The sequence below is a fragment of the Oryza glaberrima genome, chromosome 6 (assembly GCF_000147395.1).
Source record: "Oryza glaberrima chromosome 6, OglaRS2, whole genome shotgun sequence".
NCBI lineage: Eukaryota > Viridiplantae > Streptophyta > Magnoliopsida > Poales > Poaceae > Oryza > Oryza glaberrima.
In genome coordinates this window covers 10,610,338-10,633,293 of record NC_068331.1, presented here as the reverse complement: position 1 = coordinate 10,633,293, position 22,956 = coordinate 10,610,338, and the positions used below count along the sequence as shown (strand labels likewise).

The 22,956-nt window shown below is 38.8% G+C and overlaps 3 protein-coding genes across 3 annotated transcripts; 2 read left to right on the top strand and 1 right to left on the bottom strand.

Moving 5' to 3' along the window:
- Positions 1-4,422: 4,422 nt before the first annotated feature.
- Positions 4,423-9,934, bottom strand: LOC127777694 (uncharacterized). The gene is made up of 8 exons (XM_052304306.1): positions 9,833-9,934; positions 9,411-9,619; positions 7,576-7,656; positions 7,159-7,207; positions 6,945-7,053; positions 6,104-6,156; positions 5,887-5,949; positions 4,423-5,107 (listed from the first exon to the last, which is right to left on the bottom strand). The coding sequence occupies exons 2-8, from the start codon at positions 9,599-9,601 to the stop codon at positions 4,760-4,762; spliced, it is 894 nt and encodes a 297-aa protein (XP_052160266.1). The 5' UTR covers positions 9,602-9,619; positions 9,833-9,934; the 3' UTR covers positions 4,423-4,759.
- Positions 9,935-11,609: 1,675 nt separating this feature from the next.
- Positions 11,610-15,095, top strand: LOC127775686 (uncharacterized). Its single transcript, XM_052301971.1, has 6 exons — positions 11,610-11,879; positions 11,983-12,048; positions 13,377-13,451; positions 13,925-14,054; positions 14,218-14,340; positions 14,652-15,095. The coding sequence occupies exons 1-6, from the start codon at positions 11,677-11,679 to the stop codon at positions 14,799-14,801; spliced, it is 747 nt and encodes a 248-aa protein (XP_052157931.1). The 5' UTR covers positions 11,610-11,676; the 3' UTR covers positions 14,802-15,095.
- A 409-nt stretch (positions 15,096-15,504) lies between these two features.
- LOC127777446 (uncharacterized membrane protein At3g27390) lies at positions 15,505-19,785 on the top strand. Its single transcript, XM_052304039.1, has 10 exons — positions 15,505-15,745; positions 15,931-16,039; positions 16,237-16,429; positions 16,528-16,664; positions 17,282-17,570; positions 18,075-18,181; positions 18,309-18,477; positions 18,600-18,795; positions 18,908-19,148; positions 19,295-19,785. The coding sequence occupies exons 1-10, from the start codon at positions 15,652-15,654 to the stop codon at positions 19,527-19,529; spliced, it is 1,770 nt and encodes a 589-aa protein (XP_052159999.1). The 5' UTR covers positions 15,505-15,651; the 3' UTR covers positions 19,530-19,785.
- Positions 19,786-22,956: the final 3,171 nt, after the last annotated feature.

Genomic DNA, 22,956 nt, shown 5'->3' with positions numbered 1-22,956 from the left:
GAGGTTGCTGTAATTTTGCGGTCTGGCCCCTGGGGTTTTGCGGTTTTAGTACTGCAGTGCGGGATATGGTAGCAGTATGGCTGCCTCTAGTGAAATAATCGAAACCATTTTTTTTTAGGGAGTGTTTGGCTAATGGGATAGGAAAATGATTTCCTACTCACCAAAATACATCTTTAAATCTTAACCATTCATTCTTCCCGTTCCATTTAATCCAAAACTTTCATTCATTTTCCAATCCCAATCCCACTCCTCATTTCCCATTATCCAAACACACCCTTAAGGAGTGTTAAATCATCAAATATCTTGAGATGATAGGCTTTTGGAGTTTGGAGACCGGAGCTCTTCTCTCCTTTGCAAAGTGCAATTTCACGATATACTTTTGCATGACTCAATTCATCAACAAGAAGTCTCATGGGTAAAAAGAAGGCCTTAATATTAACCAGTTTGATTTTTAGTTTGTAAGATATAATTTATTAAGAAACCGCTCATTTCTGCCTTGAAGAGATACGATGGGAGATAATTTATTCTGCATATTATTAAATGATAAATGTTGAGACATTTAAAATATACGATCTTTAAGATAGGTAAGTCTTTCTGCAAATGCGACAACATTGAAAATGCATGTGGATTTTCTATACGTTGATTTAGATTCAATTGTTTTAATGTTTACTTTTTAGGTTTTCTTGCATCGCACGACCAATATACGCATCATTGTAAACCAATAGACGACAATTTTCCCCATGCAAAAGTGTTAGGGCCTTCACTCTACTGGCATGCATTCATGCCTCTCCCATCACTATTTAGTGGGGATTGTCTGCAGTACTGCTGATGCAATAGTAGACACTGACGTGTGGGCCCGGACCCACATGTCAGCACTGCTACTGCATCAGCAGTACTACAGAGGATTTGCATCCATCACTCTTACATGTATCACTTTGTAGATATGCTCACATCTCTTGACACGTGCTTGTAAATCAGTTGCTACTCTTAGGGGTTGTCCACGTGGAAGTCAATTTTTTTTGCCCTACTTAAACTTTTATAACTTTTAAAATACCAAACGAATGTTTAGTTTGATATCAATTTTTGCTCACGCTTAATTCAAAGTCTATACTAGCAAATTTAATTGTGCCAAAACTGTAAGGCAAAAATTGACTCCAAAACAAACAAACTCTTAAAAAAAGCCCTAATATTTTAGATGGAGAGGAAAAGAAAGAGAGAACATGCCAGATGAAAAATTGAACATTGAGGCAATATTTAACCATTATATATAAAAATTTTTTGCTTAGTTTTATGTATATGGCCCATTATATATAATAAAATTTTGCCTAGTTTTATGTACATGGCATCAGTTGAAAATAGTGACTATATGTCACTTGCATCGTAGAAGTAATTTTATGTCACTTAGTTCGTTAGCATATTGTCGAAGACAATCTCTGTAGCAAAAGAGAAACGGTCTATATGACAATAGTCAATTCACCCTTTGAAATCTATTTGCAATTATTATATTGGGAGGTACATACTCTCTCCGTTTCGAAATGTTTGACATCGTTGACTTTTTAGCACATGTTTGACCGTTCGTCTTATTCAAAAACTTGTGTGAAATATGTAAAATTATATGCCTACATGAAAATATATTTAACAATGAATCAAATGATAGTAAAAGAATTAATAATTACTTAATTTTTTTGAATAAGATGAACGATCAAACATGTGCTAAAAAGTCAATGGCGTCAAACATTTTGAAACGGAGGGAGTATTAATTATAGAATTCCTTCATTGTTCTCGTGAACATCTAAACTTCTCTTTCAAACAATTTCCAAGTGGTTTTGTCACTTAGAATTGAACAAGCCACCACATTTTAATTATGTCTTTTCTACTTTGTATTCTTCTTAGCTTTCCACATTCAAAGAAATGGTTCATAGTTCATGCATATGGAGTTCTCTAACTAACATCTAATTATAAAATTGTAAAGAAACCCACAGGGTCCGATGTATTTCTAGTTTATCATTAAAATAAGTATTAGATATTAAAATAGATTACAGTGCCAGCAGTAGACAAGTCTCTAAATTTTGATAGCCACCTTAAACAACAAAAAGGAAGCATGAAAGTTTGAATTTGGTAGATTTTAACATAATGAGTCAACAAACGTAGTTAAAAAAAAGTGTCCTGAATCCTAGGTTGCACACGGGTAAGATAGAGAGATGAGCAAGGTCACTCCATCAAGAAAAGAAAAAAAAAGATGGTACTCCATACAATGTCACCTTCAAGTACCATAGCCAATAGTTTGACAATGACTTTCAAATTCAAGCAAATGCTATTTATCACAGTTCCATTCATAGCATGACACGATACCACCAAATGAACACATAAGAACAAGTGCTCTCTCCTTCATGACATCTCAACACATGCGACCCAATAAATCTCAAGCAACAGAGCATGTATTATGCTTGTTATAGCACAGCTTTTTGCAACGTTAATATTGTAAAAGAAAATAACATCTACATTATCTATTTGAGGTAGGTTAGTAATTCAGCATGCAACAAAGTTTATATGGTGTACATGTCAACAAGAAGTTTCCTCAAGCATTACAGTTTGCAAGACCTAGTGGTAAGTGGAAGTCATTTTGTGTCCTATTGTCCTAATTTGTATGTGTAGAAAAAAAAATTAACCCCGGAAAGATCTTACTTTATAAAAACTTAGGTCTAACTTTGTCCCTTTAGAGTAAATTACCTATGGTAAATTATCACTTATTACTCAATTTCCAATGAAATCCTTATTGTCAATTACTCCTTTCCAAAATACAAGGGTTTCTAGAATTCAAATCTTGTACTACAATATAAGCATTTCTACACTAATCCCTATCCATTCCAATCATTGCAATAATTCCAAAGCCAGTTAAATTGTTACAAAGGGAATCTAAGCAACTGAAAAAAAAACAAAAATTGACAACTAAAATAAAACCTTTTGACCTGGACCTAGTATTTTCTAATCAACCCAAAAATCCTTATATTTTTCTTTTGACCTAACACTAGTATTTTCTATTCAACCTAAAATTCCTTATATTTAAATGGAGGTAGTAGCTAGTTATGCCAACTACTCTAGCGAATTCTCCCATCCTTTTTGTGTTTTGTAAATTGGTAATAGTAATCGGGCAATATTATCTATGTTTTCTAGAAAGTTATAGCTCACTAAGTCTAAAGCTTAACATGCAACCATGTCACATCATCACCCACTATAATTACATATTTAACCTCATACAAGCATACAACATCATCTACAATTTATTTAATTCTACAAATCATGCAAACATATCCAATTATCACCCCTCACATCATTTGCATAATATTTTAACAAATCTATCTATCATTTTTTATAATATTTAACATATACTATCAATATGTTTCTCATTAAAGCACGGATATCGTTTGTTTGTTTATGATAAGTACCGATAAACCGTGATGTTTCATTATTTTCCCCCCTTTTTTACTTCTAGCGTGATCGTCGAAAAAAAATATATTAATAATTGCTTAGTAATTCCAACAGTAAAGCGTGGGAAATCAACTAGTTCTCTTAAGGTTTGAAGACATTCATATGAAATGCACAGAGATAGGACTAAAGTTCCACCATATTCAGCCAGAGGATGGAATCACTTTTGTGAATGGTAAACTAGGTAGAATTTTGCAAAACATTAGACAACATCAACACACATCTGCCAACAAACGAGAAAAAACAGAACAGAAGATAATAGTGATGACGGAATGGATCTTCATTCAATAGGCATCATCTGTAACAAATACGTAGAAATAGTACAGGAAACATATACCGAGCAGCTAAGATCATGAATTAACATGCACCCTTCTGCGTTACGCCAAAGAAAAAAAAAGCAGAATATAGTGAGAAAATTAAGCAATGGTGGTCTACTCTTCCCCCAAGTTAAAACCACTACGGAATGATTTGCAATAATTCTCTTAACCAAAGTCCCAAAGCATGAACCAATAAAAAACCAACAGAAAGCCAAGTTTGCATCATGATTTGATAGCAACACGAACACTAGAGGCACATCAGATTATGGGGGTGAAAGGCTCAAAGATAACGACGGCAGATGACAACATGAGTGACGTAGACAAAAAGAAATCCCTGGAAGCATGCAAACTATTTAGGACAGGAGCATTTTAAAAAATGACTTAGTGACGTCCCAAACAGAGGCAATTTATTTTCTCAAAGAGAAAAGACAGTTTTAACATCGATAAGCTAGACGAAGCAGAAGCAGCATTAGGCATTTATAGTTTTTTTAAAAAAATCATGCTGAGCACAGAAGAGAGCAACAGTGACAACAAGTATTTCAGACAGGGCAACATATTTTGTTCGCCCTGTGATGGTTCACTGCTAAAGTTGCTTCAGCAAAACCGGAGACGAAAAATAGTAAGCTCATATTCTTGTGATGCATAATTTCACCAGTGCAAGAGCAAAACGGCAGCCGACAACTCCTTTGACTAACATTGGGGTACAACATATTTTGACAACCGGAACGACAATCAGTGAAAATTTTTCACATCCATTTCTACTCAAAATACATTTCTTTTTTTTTTAGGATTTAAAATGGTCGTTATACTCACCTACCCCATGTTTATCATGGCCCACAAAAACTTTAACGTCACATAGCACAATCTGCCATCTGCATCGAGCTAAGTTGCTGAATCAAGGGTGGCAATGATTACTAATGAGACATGCACTAGGGCTTCTGGTCTCTGTTGTAAGCTCATGTCTGCGGATCTGATGATTTTTCACTAGCATCAACTGTTTCTGCAGTAACTGCAGCATCTGAGGTAGCACCAGGGTTAACATTTGAAATCTGGTCAGGCTTGTCCTCCTGCATCTCGACATCGTGGCTATTCGATGGCTCCTCAACCTCCGCATCAGCCATTTCTGCATCAGCATCACCTCCTACATTTCCATTCGGTACTGCTGCAGGATGTTCCGGCAGCCTTTCAGGTTCTACTTCAACAGCGCTGGTGTTCTCTGTCATTACTGTAGCTTCTAAATTTGACACATGAGCAGCTGGGTATGGATCAGTGCACTTGGTCATTGTAGATGTGACCAGGAGGTTCTGCAAATAAGAGAGCTTACAGTTGGTAATGAAGAAATCTTGATAGATTAAACTCAGTAATATTTTGCATGATAATGTGCACTGAAGGAAAACAAAACATATTTGATCTGCCCTTCTTATAACAGATTTCAATTCTGAGATTAAGTTCAGTGACCTATGTGATACTGTCTAGACAAAACTTAATATACAAAGACATCACGTTGAGTGAAAATATTGTACTTTGGTTTCAAGATCATAACATCAGTTAAATCTTTTTTTGACAAGAACATCAGTTAAATCTTTCAAAAAACATGCAAGCATTGTCACTATGTTGCATCTATTGTTATCATACACACGAAATGGCTAGGTTATCCAGAAATATATAACTTGAGCATTCTAGTAATAAAAAAGGCTATATTTACCTAAATGGGCGGAGATACAAAATAACCTCACACATTTTAATCAACCAAGTTATGCAGAGGAATGCAGCCATTAGATTCTCAGTTAGTGGCACAATTAAAGGAAAACCTGAGGTCCAACATAAAAAATTATAATTTATGCACCCACAGATGGTCTATTGATTTCTTTTACATGATGATAAAAATTTGTCTCCACAAGATCTATTTGAGTTGAGTGAAGTGAGTTGTAAGCTATTAGACATTATTTTCAAGGTGTAGTTCACTAGGTAGATCTAATTGGGCTCTAGATCAACAAATTAAAGTCATACATTGCACTGCAACATAACAAAGGAACCACATAATCTGATATATTCTGCAAAACAGAAAGCTCAGCTAATAAACCTTTTCCAAGGCCAAAGCAAGCTTTGGCAGTTTAGTATATGTTCCTTTTGGATCCAACAAAATCTGCAAATATAAAACTAATGTAAGTATGTGAATTCAAAGCAATGCAAGTCCAAAACAGATTATGAAACAACAGAACATTCTTTCGAAATAACTGCACTACCAACATCGAACCACTAAAGAGAATTTTTAAATAGATTGAGGGAATATTCATAACCTCACATAGCCTTTGCAGTGTAAATGGAGGACCTTCTTCGAACCTCAAGAGAGCTGCAAACAATTTTTTTTAAAAAAGAAATTAGTGATTTGTGTATGCTCGATAAAATGCAGGTCAGGAATGATGGCAAGGTGGCCTGTAGAAAAAACACTAAAGGTGCAAGGTCTTGTATGACCTCCAGTAAAGAACAATTTTCAATGGACTAGTATAACACACTATGGAATACTAACAAAAAAGATTCTAAATCCACCAAATGCTACTCCCATCTAAACCATGCTCGACATAAATGAACAAAACAATGCAATATACCACTGCATTACAGTACAAAAGCTATTTAATCATTTACAACAAAATATAATTTGCATCAAGTTATGCAAGACAGTCAATATTTCAAACGTTGGTCCTTCAGTGTTAAAATGTATTTCAAGTTATTGATGACTGTAAGCTACGGTAATGCACAAAAACTACAAGACAATCAATGTAAGATTACAAACCGTGATGAATCTAAACTTGCATTTAGTGAGAGAAGAAATATGAACATTTAACAAACTAGCCTAGCCTAGAGCCCGTGCGTTGCAACCGAAAGCAAATTAAGTTTCTACCTTATTAAATCAATTAATAAGCACTTATTTAGTCCAAGTAATACTATGATTTTCCTTATGGAAAAAGTAAGTGATTTTGAAATTCGGGGAGAGCTAATAGTGAAAAGGGAGAACTCATTGAAAGGTGATGTAATAGTATAGATTGTGGGGCCCACATGTCAGTGGTAAAGGTGATGTGGGAATGAACACCACCACTACTAATATTTTAAGTAGTATAGATTAAAGATTCATAACAGTACCATCATTGAGCCGGATGACAAGCTCGGAGTATGTCTCCCCAGAGAAAGAATTCTGTAGCTGCCCATCCTCTTGGCTCACCACGTGACCCTCAGAATATTCAGCCAAGACCTTCATACCAGGAACAATGAATGTTGAAGTACTGTACTTTGATTAAACATACTAAGAACAATAATCCTCAACATAAACTCCTTTTGGTGGCATACCTCCCCATACCTGCTTCAATTGGAGAGACAGCAATCTCTTGAGAAAGCTCCAATCATGCCTGAAAAGTAAGAAGTTAATCTCAAGGGAAAAGAAATACCCTACTACTTGTTTTTTCCCTGATGCTATCAACAAGCATCAATCTCTTGATAATTAAAACTTAACTAAACCAGCTTAATGTGTTTTTGGTTCACTAAGCATCAGCAGAACTAGCACTGAAATTAGTACTGATTTTCAAATGCTAGGTGCTAGGCTGCTAGCTACCAACCTATTATAACAAATCATCTGTTCAAGATGATGAATAAAACTGAAATCTTTATGGCAGATTAGCAGATGCATTGTTTTCAATATCCAAAGACCTTTAAATAAGACTAAGATATCCAAATTTGACCAGGGATGAAACCTAAGGGACAGTAGATCAAGTAATACCAGAACTTTCCCGTGTCAGCTATAATTTCTATGACTGATCTCATTTCCTCAGGAGAGACATCGAAATTTTCCTCTGTAGATCTGCAACAAAATACATTCTGCTAATTTTCAGAAACAAAGCCGAAAGAAGGAGCTGGATACAATTAATTGTAAAACAATACGTGGATTTTTTTTTTTTGCTTTTCAAAACCTGTAAGGTTAATAAATTATCTACTTTACTTACAAGAATCAACAAAATTGAAACGCCAATACAGTAGTTATGCTGCCATATTAATAAGGAAATTCTATACTCCTTAAAAAGACTCCAATGGTGGTGGCAGTGAATCTGCCACCCCACCTACTCCTATTGTAGTTTTTACATATTACCCCTTGGACTTCTTAATATTATATAAAAACTAAATCTAAGTCGATAGACACATATAAAATAAAATTACGGTGAGTACTCCCTATAGCAAAAAAAGTGGGTAACATATATATTTCATGTAAAAAATGTTATTGCTTATTTTAGGAAATTTTATGATATTTTACCTTTAATTTATCCATAGCAAAGCACAGGCATTTAGTATAAGAATATGTTTTCAAGCAATGCAATTTCATATGAAGTCAAACAAGCACCGTAGCCCAGATGGATTTATCTCGAATTTATGAAATTTCAACATTATTCAACAACGTGAAAACATTGCAAGTGTCCCCTCCAACAAAAAGGTATCACTGTGGAAAGCATGTAGTCAAAGTATTCGAATTTTAACCTACAACATATCATTGAATATATGAAAAATGATATTAACATATCCTAAAACAGCATCAAACTGCTATTCTGAAAGTCATTGCAAACCAGTGGCCAAAGTTGAAGTTTCTAGACTATGAAAGAAGCACCCTATTTAACTGGACATATTATCTATTGGATGTGACACAAGAAAAAAATGTTCAGCTTATAGTGAGTTGGGAATGTACACTAATCATTACATATTTCAGTAAATTTAACCAAATACAATTGATGAAGAAAAGGAGGAGACTCCTGATTCTTCTGCTTTCAGTAGTTGCATAGAAACTGTGTGCCCATATTATAAAATGGAGTAAATATGCTCTAAAGGTGTTTAGTTTGATATAAAGCCATATGCTATTTTAAATAATCCTTCATTCAAATTAAAAGCCTAAACGGTAGGGAATATGTTAAAAATATATAGAAATAACTATAAGATACAAGCTCATTTTGGATGCGAGGAACCTAGAAAGTAGAAAATTGGTCCCATTCAGGCATACTGAACAAAGCTACAAGCCAACAGTGGAAGCAAATTTTAAAAAAAACACAACGTCATCTATTTCATCTTGGTTCGGTATGCAAAAGGAATGTGTGGTGCATAGATGGCGCAGTTTGATAAATCTATTAAAGTAGACAAGAAGCTCCACTGGAAAAGGTGTTGGATGTACACTTCATTTGCAACCCATGTTGTAAGCGAGGAAACAAAATAAGGATGCGACAAAGACCCATCGGGTACTGAAAATATGTGCATTATTTGCCTATGCAATGGGTAGAATCATCTCATGATGATGATGAAATGACCTTGCATGATTTCCTACAGTCACTCCTCGCTTTTCTTGCATTCGCTATTCATGGTTGCTGATATGCATCTATCTAGCCAGTTTAACTTCACGATGTAAAGAAACAGCGTCGCGCAAATCCATTAGTAGCAGCTGGCACTCAATCATTACGCACACACCACATGGATATCCTTATAATGCCCAACTAAATACGCATCTAGTCGCTAGCTAACACTCATTGAAAGCTAGTTCTACAGATCCAATCAACAACAGCGTAATTTTGCATCACTCACCCATGCTTCCCGTCCTCCGTGGCTGCATCCTCGATATGCTGATCCGAATCGACGGATGCTTCGGGCGCCACAGTGGGCACCACCGAATCCTCCCCAGCCGCGCCCTCGACACGCTGGTCTCCCTCGGCAGCGGACTCCGGCGCCACAACGGGCGCCGCCGCCGCCGAGTCCTCCACCGCCGCACCCTCCATTGCCAGCCCTTCGAGTAACTGCAAGGATGGGAGCAATTATTAGCCAGAACCAAGCACGCAGGAGTAGGACGCCGCACCGCACGGGCCGGGGGGTGGTTGCGGCTAGGGTTCGTAGAAGCGGGAAGAGCAGATAGGGCGCTGGCGCAAGGTGCCCGAGATTTAGGGTTACGGCGGGGGTTGCTGCGGTGGACAGTGGCTGTCCGTGGTGGTGCAGCGGAGGAGTGCGCTCACCTGCAGCCTTGTCGCCGGCGGCGGCGGCGGCGGAGGAGGAGGGCGACGAGGTGTGCGGGAGGTGGCGAGGTGTAGGAAGGGGAATGGTTTTGGTTTTGGGGGCGTTCTGGCCTTTTGGGTGAAGAACTTGCTCTATTGTTCCCTTCCAAGAGCCGTTCTGGAACGGGATTATTTGGCGCACGCAAAACAACAAACGTGATAAGTACGAAGTATAACTAAATGCTAATGGAGTATTAATAATTAAAATTAAAATTTTTAAAACGGATTTATTTTATCTTTGAAAACACTTTTTATGAAAGAAATTCTCGAAATATATTGTATAGCAGTTTTAAAAACATGCTAACGAAAATCAAGTATAAACATAGTTTAAACCGTTGTGAGTCACGGTGTAAGGTGTAATGTTTGAGTAGATTTCCTCATGAATTTTGTTATATGCAATCTTTTGTTTTGGAATAGGCCCAAGCATTTATGTTTGGGTTTGTTTGGCTACCTTGGTCCATCTTTGATGGACCTAAAACACAATAAAACTGTTAAAAATAAAGTAAAATAGAGCAAGCTAAGGTACATTAAAAAACATACTAATGTTTGAAGCTCTATGATACAATCCTTTTGATTAAACTATATCCTTAGCTTTAAAACTGAATATCCAACACACGCTACTTTTAAAACTATATAATTCACCTCTTTTCCAAATAAAAATGATTTTAACCTACACGTTGACTATTTGAACCGGTATTTATCCACAATGCATCACATGGTAGATGTGTAGTTAGTTAGAAAAACAAATAGAAAAATCATGGGACCACCCGTCATCTCCTCCCGGTCTTTCTCAGCTGTCAGCGGAGGTATTTTATTATGAAAATTTCAGTGCATTTATATTTTAAAAATTTCTTATAAAAAACTTATAAAAAATGAAAGAAAAATATCGCACATGTAACAGAACTATGAACTATCCTATACTACTTCCACTCATAGAATTTTGGATTTCTTTTGAAAAAGGATGCCCAAAAATTGAAAACCCTACCTGGCTACCTCAGCCTATCTCACTGTCCACATACCTCTATAGTTTTCCTATAGAGGTGCTCAAAAATTGAAAACCCCACCTTCACATATCTCACTCTCCACAACTCAAGAGTCCCTGTTCCCAATTCGTGAATATAAGGGGAGCTCGTAGGATCGTTTATTAGGACTCATTTCTCGGTTTTAGGCCATATATATTCAAAAGGAGAATTTTTTTATGCCCCAAATTCTGTTTAGGATTCTTGAAAATAAAATTTCAGGGATAGATTTTTGGGTGTCTCCGATGCAGTGGGAATTGTCTGCAGTATTACTGGTATAGTATCATACACTGACGCTTGGGCCTAGACCCACATATTTGCCATGACTACTAATGAGAGCAAGTTTAATAGTATAGCCAAGTAATAGCTCCAAATCATTTATAGCCAATTTAATAACCTATTCATATAATAGTTATTTATAAATATATACTACATCATTAATATCTCTGATCCACATCTCATACACGTACAACGTTATCTAATCCGTACTGTAAGTGGCTATAAATCTGTACTCCACTCTTTTTCTCTCTTCTCTCTTACGTTCTCCACGTGTGTTTACTAGTATTGTTCTTGCTGATCTGCATCCCTGTAGACGATGCCTGAAAAAAGAAATACAGAAAACACAGGAAAAAAAGAAGGACCCATTCGGCCCGTGAAGAAGGCCCAGACGGCCCGGCCGGGTTTAAGCAGGGGTTCTCCTCTTTCCTCCTTCCCCCACACTGACACACGCACCCCCATTGCGGCGGCGCCTCCCCTCCCCTCCCCTCCCCCTCTCACTCCGGCACCATGCTGCTGCGATCGCCGGCGAGGTCGGCCCCCCACCTCCGCTCGCTCCTGCGGGCGCGAGGCTTCAGCTCCTCCGCCTCGCCCTCGGCCGCCACCGCGGCGGAAGGGGACGACGGGAAGATCGTGGCGTCCGTGCTGTTCGAGCGCCTCCCCGTCGTCATCCCCAAGATCCACCCCGTCGTCTACGCCTTCCAAGAATTCTCGTACTCCCAGATCCACCCGTGCCCTCTCTCGGTTCTCCGCGTCGAATGGCTTGCGTTAGTCTGACACTTCGTGTTTTTTTTTTTTTTTTTTTTTTGCTGCTAGGTTTCGGTGGAGGCAGCAGTACAGACGGAAGTACCCCGACGACGTGCTGGGAAAGGCCGACGCGAGGTGATTTTTTCTCCCTCGCGTGTTCGAATCATATGTTCTTTTTTTTTTTTAACTAATTCGCATGATGGCCATTTCTGGTTACATCGAATTTGCTTTAGGATAGACAATAGGTGCATGTGTATAATGCAGTGAAGTAAGTGCGCTGTGTATTTTTGTTCTCTGTAACTGCGGGTAGTAAGCAAGTTTAAGTTTAAATTGGTGTAGGATTTGGAAATAGGGAAGGTAGAATGTGCAGAAGAAACACCATCAGAGTGTTTCTACTGTCCTTAGGGGGGTAGGTTTTGGGTGCTGATTGTGAGGTACAACACTCCTCCTGGTAACAAAAGTTATAGCACTCCCACTAAGATGTGTATACCTCCAACACTATGGTGGTGTTTGAATCTCCTGAAGATGAAGATTAAGTGTTTCACGCAAAACGATGTTGTAACAACGTGTGATTAATTGAGTTTTAATTATTACAAACTTGAAAAATAGATTAATCTGATATTTTAGATCAACTTTCATATAGAAAGTTTTTGCACGAAACATACTGTTTAACAGTTTGAAAAGCGTGCCACGAGTATCCAAAATTCAATCCTCTCTTTACAGAGGAATCGAATGGGGCCTATGAGGTGCATATACCTCACTGTACCTTCCAAGAACTGTGGAGAAAACCAAAAAACTGACATGATTTACTAAGCATCTTTATGAATAAGCATGGGAAACAATTATGAGTAAGCATTGTCAACTAGTGTCTGTAAACCGGTGAACAAATTAGATTAGTTGTGCCTTGTGCGTATGATGATATGGTTTTCTTGGAATTTACAGTTTATTCTGATCTATGGACATCATACATGGAGCATTAAAATTGATAAACGAATAGACACTGTTTTATTTAGTAGTTGCATATAATATCTCATTGCAACCTGTAGATCATAAGATCCAATGGATACATGTTAACTGTCAAGTGATCACCAAGTTTGTCCTGGTTTGAGAGGTTGAGAGAGCCAACCAACTGATGTTGAATGGAAACCTTGTTCTTGAAAAATATTGTTGTTTCAATCTCACAATCTGGAACGGAGCTCAGGATGACCAACTGTAAAGGGTTCACATTCCATTTCATGTGAATTAAGCATTAGCTTAGCAGAAACAGAAATTGATATCTTCAATTAGAGTTATGTGCTTCAAAAATAGATTGTATACTTTTCTTTAGCATTTGAGAATATACAGCAAATTCAATCTGATACATGAATACTTTGTGTATAGACCTTATTCAGTTCTAGACTTCTAACCCTATATTTTGTACATTATATGTGGAAACATGATAACTAAATGGTTTTTGCATTTAGGGGTAAGGGAGATTATCAGATAGATTATGTGCCTGCTCCAAGAATCACAGAAGCTGACAAAACAAACGACAGGAAGTAAGTCTTGAACTCCCATTCCTGTAGTTCTATACTCTGTTTCTCTATCTTGTTGGGCAGTTCCAGCTTGATGAAGTCATGCCTTGCTGTTGTTAACACTGATAATATGTGTCACCCTCTTGTTGTGCAAGCATGTGCTAAGTTTTGTTGAAACAGTTATGTGTCATGTATGTTCTGTATTTGTCTTGTTCTGCAATTTAATGGATATTACTGAAACTTATGTTATGTGAATCTGTTTAGCTGTTTTAAAGTATACAAAATGACCTGAATTCCATATTGACGGATACAAAATGACCAAAATCCTATCCTCTTCTTGTACGGGTTATTTTTTCTTCTCCATATAAGCACAGGATTATGAAATTGTGTTGAAACTTTGTGTTTAATGAATATACCCTCATGGGATTGCTGAGTTGCCCATTTTATTGTCTTGGCAGCCTAGCACTTAGCTTGCGCTAAACAATTGTTTTCTGTAGGTCACTACAACGAGCTCTTGATAATAGACTCTATCTCCTTCTGTATGGCAAGGCTTATGGGGCTCCTGATGACAAGCCTGTTTGGCATTTTCCAGAAAAAGTTTATGACAATGAAGACACTTTGCGATTGGTATGCACCTCTAAAATTTCCATTATCTGATCTATGCTGTAGTCTGGTTCTGATTTCTGAGTTATCATCTTTCATTCTGCTGAACATCAAATTTTGAATTTTTGTCTCACACTAACAAATTCCACATATTATTTTCTTATACATCATATCTTTTTTATTTCAGTGTGCTGAATCAGCATTAAAATCTGTTATTGGTGGACTCAACAATACGTATTTTGTTGGCAATGCGCCAATGGCTCATATGGTAGTTGACCAGAAGGAAGATTCAAGTGTTTCATCATTCAAGGTGCTTATTTCTTGTTTTTCGTCATTTAGGGAACAAAATGCTTTGTGCACTTTGTTTTTTTTTTTAGAGAATAGGCTTTGTGCAACTTTTACTTGAAAGCATAAGAGTTCAGATATTTTAATTATTTGCATACTTGAAAGTGATTAATCTATCCATATGCCACCATCTTGAACTCTATCCATATTAGTTTGCCTATCAATTTTTCATCATCAGCTTTAGCATTCTGTTTATACTTCTCTGCTTGAATACGACCGTTGGTTGGATGTGTTGTCGTATGTAATAGTTCCATAATCCAATTATACTTCTTGCAGCGATTCTTCTTCAAGTCACAAGTGGTCGGTGCCACGAAATATGATATCGGAAAATGCCAGGACCACGTGTGGGTGACCAAAGATGAGTTACTGGAGTATTTTCCGGAGCACAAGGCTTTCTTCAACAAGATGATCATTCACATAAGATAGCCCTTTTATCTGATTGGGGCAAGCTGGGACACTCTGAAGTCTGAACAATGAACATTGTGTTGCTTGACCTGTGTACAAGTTTCCAGCCACCACTTATCATCCTGAACACAGTTGGCAAGGAAAATTACTCATCAAGTGTTTCTCCAAAGACACCCACATAGATGTATTGCCCATTTTTGTCAATCATATGGCAATCCTGTAGCCTTGTAGGCTTTTTTCCCAGCTGCTGTATTTTTAACATGATGTACTACCGTTCTGTTATTCTTGGTGAAATAATTAACATGTCATTTTGGCCCTCCTTCGTTTGTTGGGGTTTCTAGTTTTAATTCTGAGATGCTTGAAAACAATGGAATCATGGGATGAGTGCTCAATATTCTGCTGTTCTAGAATTCCAAAAATCTGAGAGCACCTACTGTGGCAAATTTGGCAACCACGCGGCCGCCTTCTCTTTTTGTTTCCGTTTGCAGTAGGCCCCACGCCGTCCAAGAATAGAAAGCCCGAGTCTCCCAGCAGCGGCTGTGGACCATGCAAGACGACACGTGTCAACTCCCAGCAGCTACCGACCACGCCACCTCTTGCCGACTAGTACCAGCTCCAAGGCAAGGCAAGTTAACTCTTTTCTTTTTTCTTTCTTTCCCTCTCTATTTTTTCTTTTCTTACTCCTGCTGTTCCAGTTTCTTTCATCAAATGCTTGGCTGTTCTTCCAGGGAGAAAGAAGCAAGAGGAGGAAGACAACTAGGCAAGGTTCTAGGAACTTCTAGAAAGGAGCCAGCTAGGGCTGTGTGCTTCTAGCTCTTGCCCTGCAGCCTGAACTGCTAGGGAGTTTTGGACTGGTCCCTGCCTCTCCAGGATGCAGGTTCCTGTGGGTTTTCTCTCCAAGCTCTGGAGCTTTGTGTCCTTCCTGCCATTCTTCCTCTTGCTTCTCCTCCTTGGTTCCATCAAAGGTAGGTTTCAGGTAAAAAAACACACTCACATGGGCACTATTTTGCTGCTATTTATTTTTGTTGTAGTAGTATTTTGCTCGGTGGCTATTGTTTTGTAGCAAGCAGGAGTTGTTCATCCCTCAGATGGTGTGGAATGGATGGAATCTGAAATGATCTTCTGATTTTTTTTAAATTTTTTTGTGCAGCTGTGCTAATTGGTCCAATTGCTGCCGCCATAATCTTTTTGGGGAATTCTGCTGTTATTATCGGCCTGTGGCCTGCTCATTTCATATGGACATACTACTGTGTGCTGAAGTATGGTAACTTCCTCTGCATTGGCACCAATACCTGTGGCTGATCTTTCGTTAGTTAGTTTCAGTAAATGAAATGTCAAATAATGGCCAATAGTCTTGAATTGTGGTAAACCTGTAGCAAATGTTTAATTCCTAGTGTGCATCATGGGGTCATTCTTATGAGCTTTAGTCTTACAAAAAAATCTTATGAGATTTCAGAGCGGAGCGTATTGGACTAGTTTTGAAGATCCTTGCTGCGATGCTGCTGCCATTGCCTTTGCTTCTGTTGCCAGTAGTTGCTATTTCTGGGAGCCTTCTGGGTGGTATAGGATATGGAGTTTTCATTCCACTAATGGCAACTTTCGAGGCTGTGGGTGAGGGTGTCGCGGACAAGCTCACCCATTGTTTTTTGGTAAGTAGGCGTCGTTGAAGTTCTGATACATGTATTAGTTTTTAGATGTACAACTGAAAATCTTGTGGTAGTTTAACATTGATGCATTATGATGTTAGGATGGCACGGTCAGTACAACAGCTGGAGCTTGCACGGTGGTGCATGATGTTACCGATTTCTGCTTCCATTCATACTTCTCTCTCATGGATGAGCTCATACGAAAATTGGGAGATAATGAAACTCCTATTGACATCAAGTATGTTCTCATTATCTGTTATATTTTTTTATAATGGGAAGAATTTCATTAGAAATGAAATAACACCTGGCCTCAGTGTCAACCAGGGACGCACACAGTCTAGAAAAGAAAATAAAAAACTAAGGCAAACATGAACATATCATGTTGTCTTACAGCAACTCACTCATAATCTGTTATATAAGTTAAATTTAAAACGACCATTCAGACATACCTTCATCTTATTTAGAAGAGGAATTTTGCAGTCCTTAAGAAAGTATCTTGAGGTACCTAAATTTTACCATCCTTGAGAAGGTACCTAGAGGTACCATATTTTCTAGTGTAAAATTTGGTACCTCTAGGTACTAAGTACCTCAAGGTACCAAAAATGGTTCATACTTCTCTCTCATGGATGAGCTCATACGAAAATTGGGAAATAATGAGTGAGTTAGGATGGCACGGTCAGTACAACAAGATTCATTCTGATTATCCTATTCAGAATGCAGTTAATTGTTTCCAAAAGAAGAATCTAGTGCCAACCATGTATTCATAGAGCCTTTTAGACTTGATTCTGCCAAACCTGCATCATGTATCAAATGGCTTGAGCACTTCTTTTAATACAATTTGTTTTGTTGGTGAAGATTGTCTTATCTACCACACAGCGTGCTCGCTGTTCTTATTGCTGTTCCTTTCGACGTATTCATGATAAGTGGGGTGGCATTGTGGAAAAGCCCCTGCATGTTGTTGAAAGGATGGCAAAGGCTGTGCGAGGACTTGGCTGGAAGGGAAGGACCGTTTCTAGAAACAGTCTGTGTTCCTTTCGCTGGTTTGTCCATCATATTATGGCCACTTGCTGTAATTGGGGCAGTAGTTGCTTCCTTTCTTAGCAGCTTCTTCTTTGGTATCCGTGCTGGATTAATTGCTTATCAGGTATGATTAGAATTTTCTCCGATGAAAGTAGTAGCGTTTTGTTTTGCGAAGCATTCTTATGTTCTGTCACATGCTAGGATTATTTGGGATGAAAAGGGGTGAAGGGAAATAGATATCATGGGCTTGGGTCCGGGAGACCTAGGCCCAATGAGAACGATATCCCCACCCCTCACGATAAGTAGGTAGCTCAGGTGGATAGAGTCAGGGTATTAGGATTAGGTTAAGGAGTCTTCCATCTATATAAGGAGGGATCCTATCTCAGGTCAGTTAGGCATTAGATCAAGATTTATCTTAGTTCCCATCGACCCTGCCTTCTCAACGTGACGGGGAGCGTCACGCCGTTTAGGTTCAGGGCCATTCCCTGTTACTTCGTCTATTATAATCTGATCTATTTCACTTCACAGCTTCACCCCTTTTCATCCCAAATAATCCTAGCACATGACATGTTCGGTCTGTGACATGAAGCTTACTTGCATCGTTGTGACCTTGTGTGAATACACACAGGAGGCTTCTCTCCGAATGGGACTAGCATATATGATTTCAGCAGTAGCATTGTTCGACGAATACACAAATGACATGCTTTACTTAAGAGAAGGCTCATGTTTTCCAAGGTGCGTCTTTTTTTTTGGACAAATATTCCCACTGCAACACGCCATTCATATGTGAACTCTCTTTACTTATTTGTGCCCATGCATAGATATGTACTCTAGCTGCCAGTAAACTACTTTTGACAGACAGGCCCAAGTACCGAAAAACCGATAGGATGAATAACGAGACTGGTCAGAACAATGAAGTGCGCAATGTTACATCTCCATTGGGAGAAAAGAAACTCCACCATAAAACCATGAAGGCTTTGCAGCGATCAAAGACATTTATGGAAACTATCCAGCGGCTTAGACCAATTCAAGTATTTGAATCTCTCTTCCTCCTTCATGATCTAAGTCCCTGTTCTAAAACTACAATCTAGGGACTTAAGGGCGCAGCTGAAAATTCTAAATTTATGTGTCTCCCTTTTATTTACTTCCTCAGATATGGGATTGGCTCTTCCGATCTTGTGAGCTGAATGGAAGGATATTACTGAGTGAGGGATTGATTAGTGCTGAGGACATGGAAGAATGTATCATCAAAGGAAAATGCAAGAAATTAAGCATAAAGTTGCCTGCCTGGTGCATCCTTCAGTGCCTGATACGATCTGCAAAACATGATTCGCATGGTTTGCTCATATGTATGACTGCATTTAACCCATAGTATTTTCAAATTCATGGTTCAATGCGTTTTATTCCTAAGTAATCTGATCTTAATGATTCACCATCTCTTTTATTCTTCTGTCGTTGTAGCTGACGATGTTGAAGTGACAAACTTCAACTGGCCTAAAGACAGAGTGTTTGACTGGATGCTTGGACCACTTCTTGTTATTAAGGAGCAAATGAAGCAATTAGAGCTAACTGAAGATGAGGAACTATGCTTAAGGAAGCTCATCATGACAAATAACAATGATAAACCATCTGACTGGGACGATTGTGGTTTCCCGTCAAGCGATAATATAAGGAGAGCTCAGCTGCAAGCGATAATCAGAAGGTATGTAATACTCTTGAAGTCTTGATTCACTACTATCTGAAAAAGAATGTTATTATGCATCGATTCTTTCCATACGTTAGCTTTTGCTAGCTAGTAAAATTGAACCAAATTACTTAGAACATACAAGAGAAACTCATCATCAACAGGTTGCAAGGCATTGTTGTCAATTTGTCCTGGGTACCGAGCTTCAGGAGACGGTTCATCAATCTGGTTAAGGCATTGTATCTTGAGGCGGTCGAGGTAGGCGCGATTGACGGCTCAAGGAGCGTGAAGCGCAAAATCGAGGCTGATGCTGCTCCTGCTCCTGGAAGCAAGTTTGATGACGAAGATGGGGATGGCTCATCAAACGGCGCAGCAGCAGTGGGCATTGATGCTGTGTAATATTTACTGTTTGTGTACACGAAATTTACTTGGCTTTCACCATGCATTCTGCTGGGCCTTTTTTTTTTCTGGTAACTGCCTATGCATGTTAATGTACTAGAGCAGGAAAACATATCATCCCTTTAGCAGAGGGTATGTAGAGACATCCTGTAACTCTGTTAGAGACGGCAGAAAAGGGTCCTATTTGGCTGTATGGCACCTCCAACTTCAAATCTCTTTTGAGTTAGGTATCTCTAACTTCAAAAAAAATTAGAGTTGGATCTGGGATTAGATTATGTGCTAATTTGAGACTCTCTGTTCATACTTTGTATTAAGATTAGATTATTTATTAAATCACTTTATTTTATTTTAAATCACCTAATGTTCATATTTTAGAGTTTTGGGCTTGGTTGGGGTCCAGTGCTGTTTAGACGAGAAGCAACGATGACACCTCAAGGCCAGCGGCTAAGATTCTAGCTAGGGGTGAAAACGGGTCGGGTTCGATCGGATCTCACCCTTCCCATATCCTAACCCATGTTTTATAATCAGAATCGGGTCGGACACGGATAATGCCGAATACGGATACAAACTCGGATAATGTCGGCCAAAAATACGGAATGAATACGTACCAAAATGGATACGTACATTGAATATTTATTCGTCGAAGCAACAATATTATGTCACATAGACAATAACCATTTAACAATTCCATATATCCATAATACGATTATATTAGACTATTAGGACCTTAGGAAATAAATAGGTTACAATACATCATAGTATAACCAACACATAGTACTTAAAAGAAAGTGCCTCACAAAAACATAATACGGGTAATATCCGTATAATTATCCGGGTAATACCCGGTTTTTTTACCGGATAATCCGTATCCGTCGGATACTATGTTCTTGAACCCGATCTCGTATCCGCCAAAAAACACTCGTATTTGGACCCGATATCCGTGAAAAGTCCCGGGTACCCGAATTTCCGACACGAATTTGTCCCGAAATAATGTGGCCGGGCAAGCGGGCAGGAAATACCTGCCCCGTTTTCACCCCTAATTCTAGCTAGGTGACAAACTCCTGTGTCGCCTTTCCAGGTGACCCGGGAGGTGAAGGCCAACGCCCCAACCTCCACAGTGTGTCCAGCAACGCTGCCTCCTGCAGTGGTGGCCGCCGGCGGCGGTGCTTCTCTCCTATCTCCCTTTTCCTCACTGTCTCTTCCTTTCCCCTTCTTCCTTCCCCTTTTCTCCAGATTTGAGGCGACCATGAACGCGTTGGCCCTGAGCCTGGATCTCCTCCAACAACAGGGTTACTCGGCGGAGTTTGGACGTGAAAGATCTAGTACCCTAACTGTATGTTATGTGAAGTTTTGGTGATTAATGACAACATATTTTGGAACTAACCATTGCTATGAGTTTGAGTAATTGGTTATGTTCCGACATCAAGTAAGAAGGTTGATGGCTTATATGTTGAGGATCAATGATGAGATTATGATCTAATAGATAGAGATGATGCCTCACATATTATGAATCAACGAGATGCTTGATCAGACTACATCATGAGTTGATGGACTTGTTGACGGATATACACCATGGTTGAAGATTGATAGAAATGAAGATGGGGTGAGAAGCTAGAAGATGGACTTATCGATTGATGAGAATTAAAGAGAATATATTGAAGATGTGGGATATGAAGTGATTACCTATGGCAAGACGGTGAAGCACAAGCAATGCTCAGCTGTGACGAACCATGCGGTGGTGAAGGGCAAGCAAGGGGCTTGGTGCCGACGAACCGAAACCGGTGGTGAAGAGCGAGTGAAGACTTTGTCGTAATGGACCGTGCAAGGCCATTTAAAGACATGGATTTTCCGCATAATCATTTGAGAAATGGAAGATGAAATGCCAAAGATCAAGAATATGTGATCTGTTAGTAATCAAGAAAAGCATTGATCAAGGCAAATGTATAATGGATTAGAACTATTGTGCTTATTGAATTGTAGGAGGATAGTCCCGGTGATGAAACGACTTTCATATTGTTAACCCTTCAAGTGAGAAAGAAAATGTTGTGAAGGTATTCATATTGGTATAGCTTTAATGTTTACATTTGAGTTTAGGACGCCGTACTATTAAGAGGGATACCGCATGCATATAATTGGTCGAATACTAGTGCTCAAAATGTTTCATCTTTGTGTGGGTTGAAAAATTTCAACCTAAGCCATAAAACCTAACTCTAACTCTAACTCGGAGTTGTTTCACATGTCATAACACTTACACCGGGTTTCTTTGTAAGTTTTGCAACATATCTTGAAGGTTTTGTACCATGTTTTATGATGGGTTTGATAGCCTAAAAAACTAGCTTCCATAGAGTCCAAGATCTTCGAAATCGGACCTTGGAATAAAAAGTTCTTGCCATTTTACTTTAGCAACATCAGACTATCCAATTTATCGGACTATCCGATTTTTCACAGAACTTCACTCGTTGTCTTGATTTAAAAAATCCTCTCGAGTGAGTTTTTTCTAAGTGTAAATCAGGGCATTCGATTTTGGATCAAATAGTCCGATGACACAGAGATTCCGAAATTTCATAGAACTTGAGTCTCTGTTTGAGGACGAAGTTTTTGCTTCTAAAATATCAGACAGTCCGATTTCACATCAGATAGTCCGATGTCTCAGAAAGTCCAAAATTTCATGGAACTTTGTTCTCTGTCTCTCATTGCCTTGGAGGTTTAAAATATCGGACTATCCGATCTTGTATCGGATTATCCGACGTGGGCTGAAAGATTCCCCTCCAACAGTCACATTTTGGGCGATCTATGTAAAGCCCCACCAACCCTTTTCTAGGGTTAGCCCTCTCATTACAATCTTTGTGGCTTTGAGCTTTGTACTAAGTGCTTTGGATCTTTGGGCTCTCTTCCTCTCTCTCAAATCCCCCTTGTTCTTTGTGACTTGGATCTTTGTGTGTGGATTTGGAGTTTGGGAGCCTAGTGTGTTTCTCTTGAACTTGAGCATTAGGATTTGCCCAATAGTTGTGTGGTGTTTATTACTCTTAGAGGTTAAGGACTCCTAAATGGCTAGGCATCGCTCTTGGGCCACTGATCTACTTGTGGTTGGCAAAGGGAAGTTTGTGAAGGCCGATTCTTGCCTCCGCGAGGAAAGAGATACTCTTAGTGGAAAGAGGAGTGCATTTGTACAACCTCACGAGGATATGGTTGAAAAAGACTCGGCTTTTTGAGAGCTCCTCAACGGAGACTAGAATCCCCTCAAGGATTTGAACTCTGGGAAATGCATCGTCACGTAAACCTTAGTGATATCCTCACTCTCTTTACCTTCTTGTTGCATTGCTTTATGCCACGCTAATCTTGTTGTTGGTTGAGCTCACCTTCTTGCTTGTGGATTGGATCTAGAGTTTTTAGGTTTTTTTTTGCTTGTTTGTATTGTTGTTGTGCA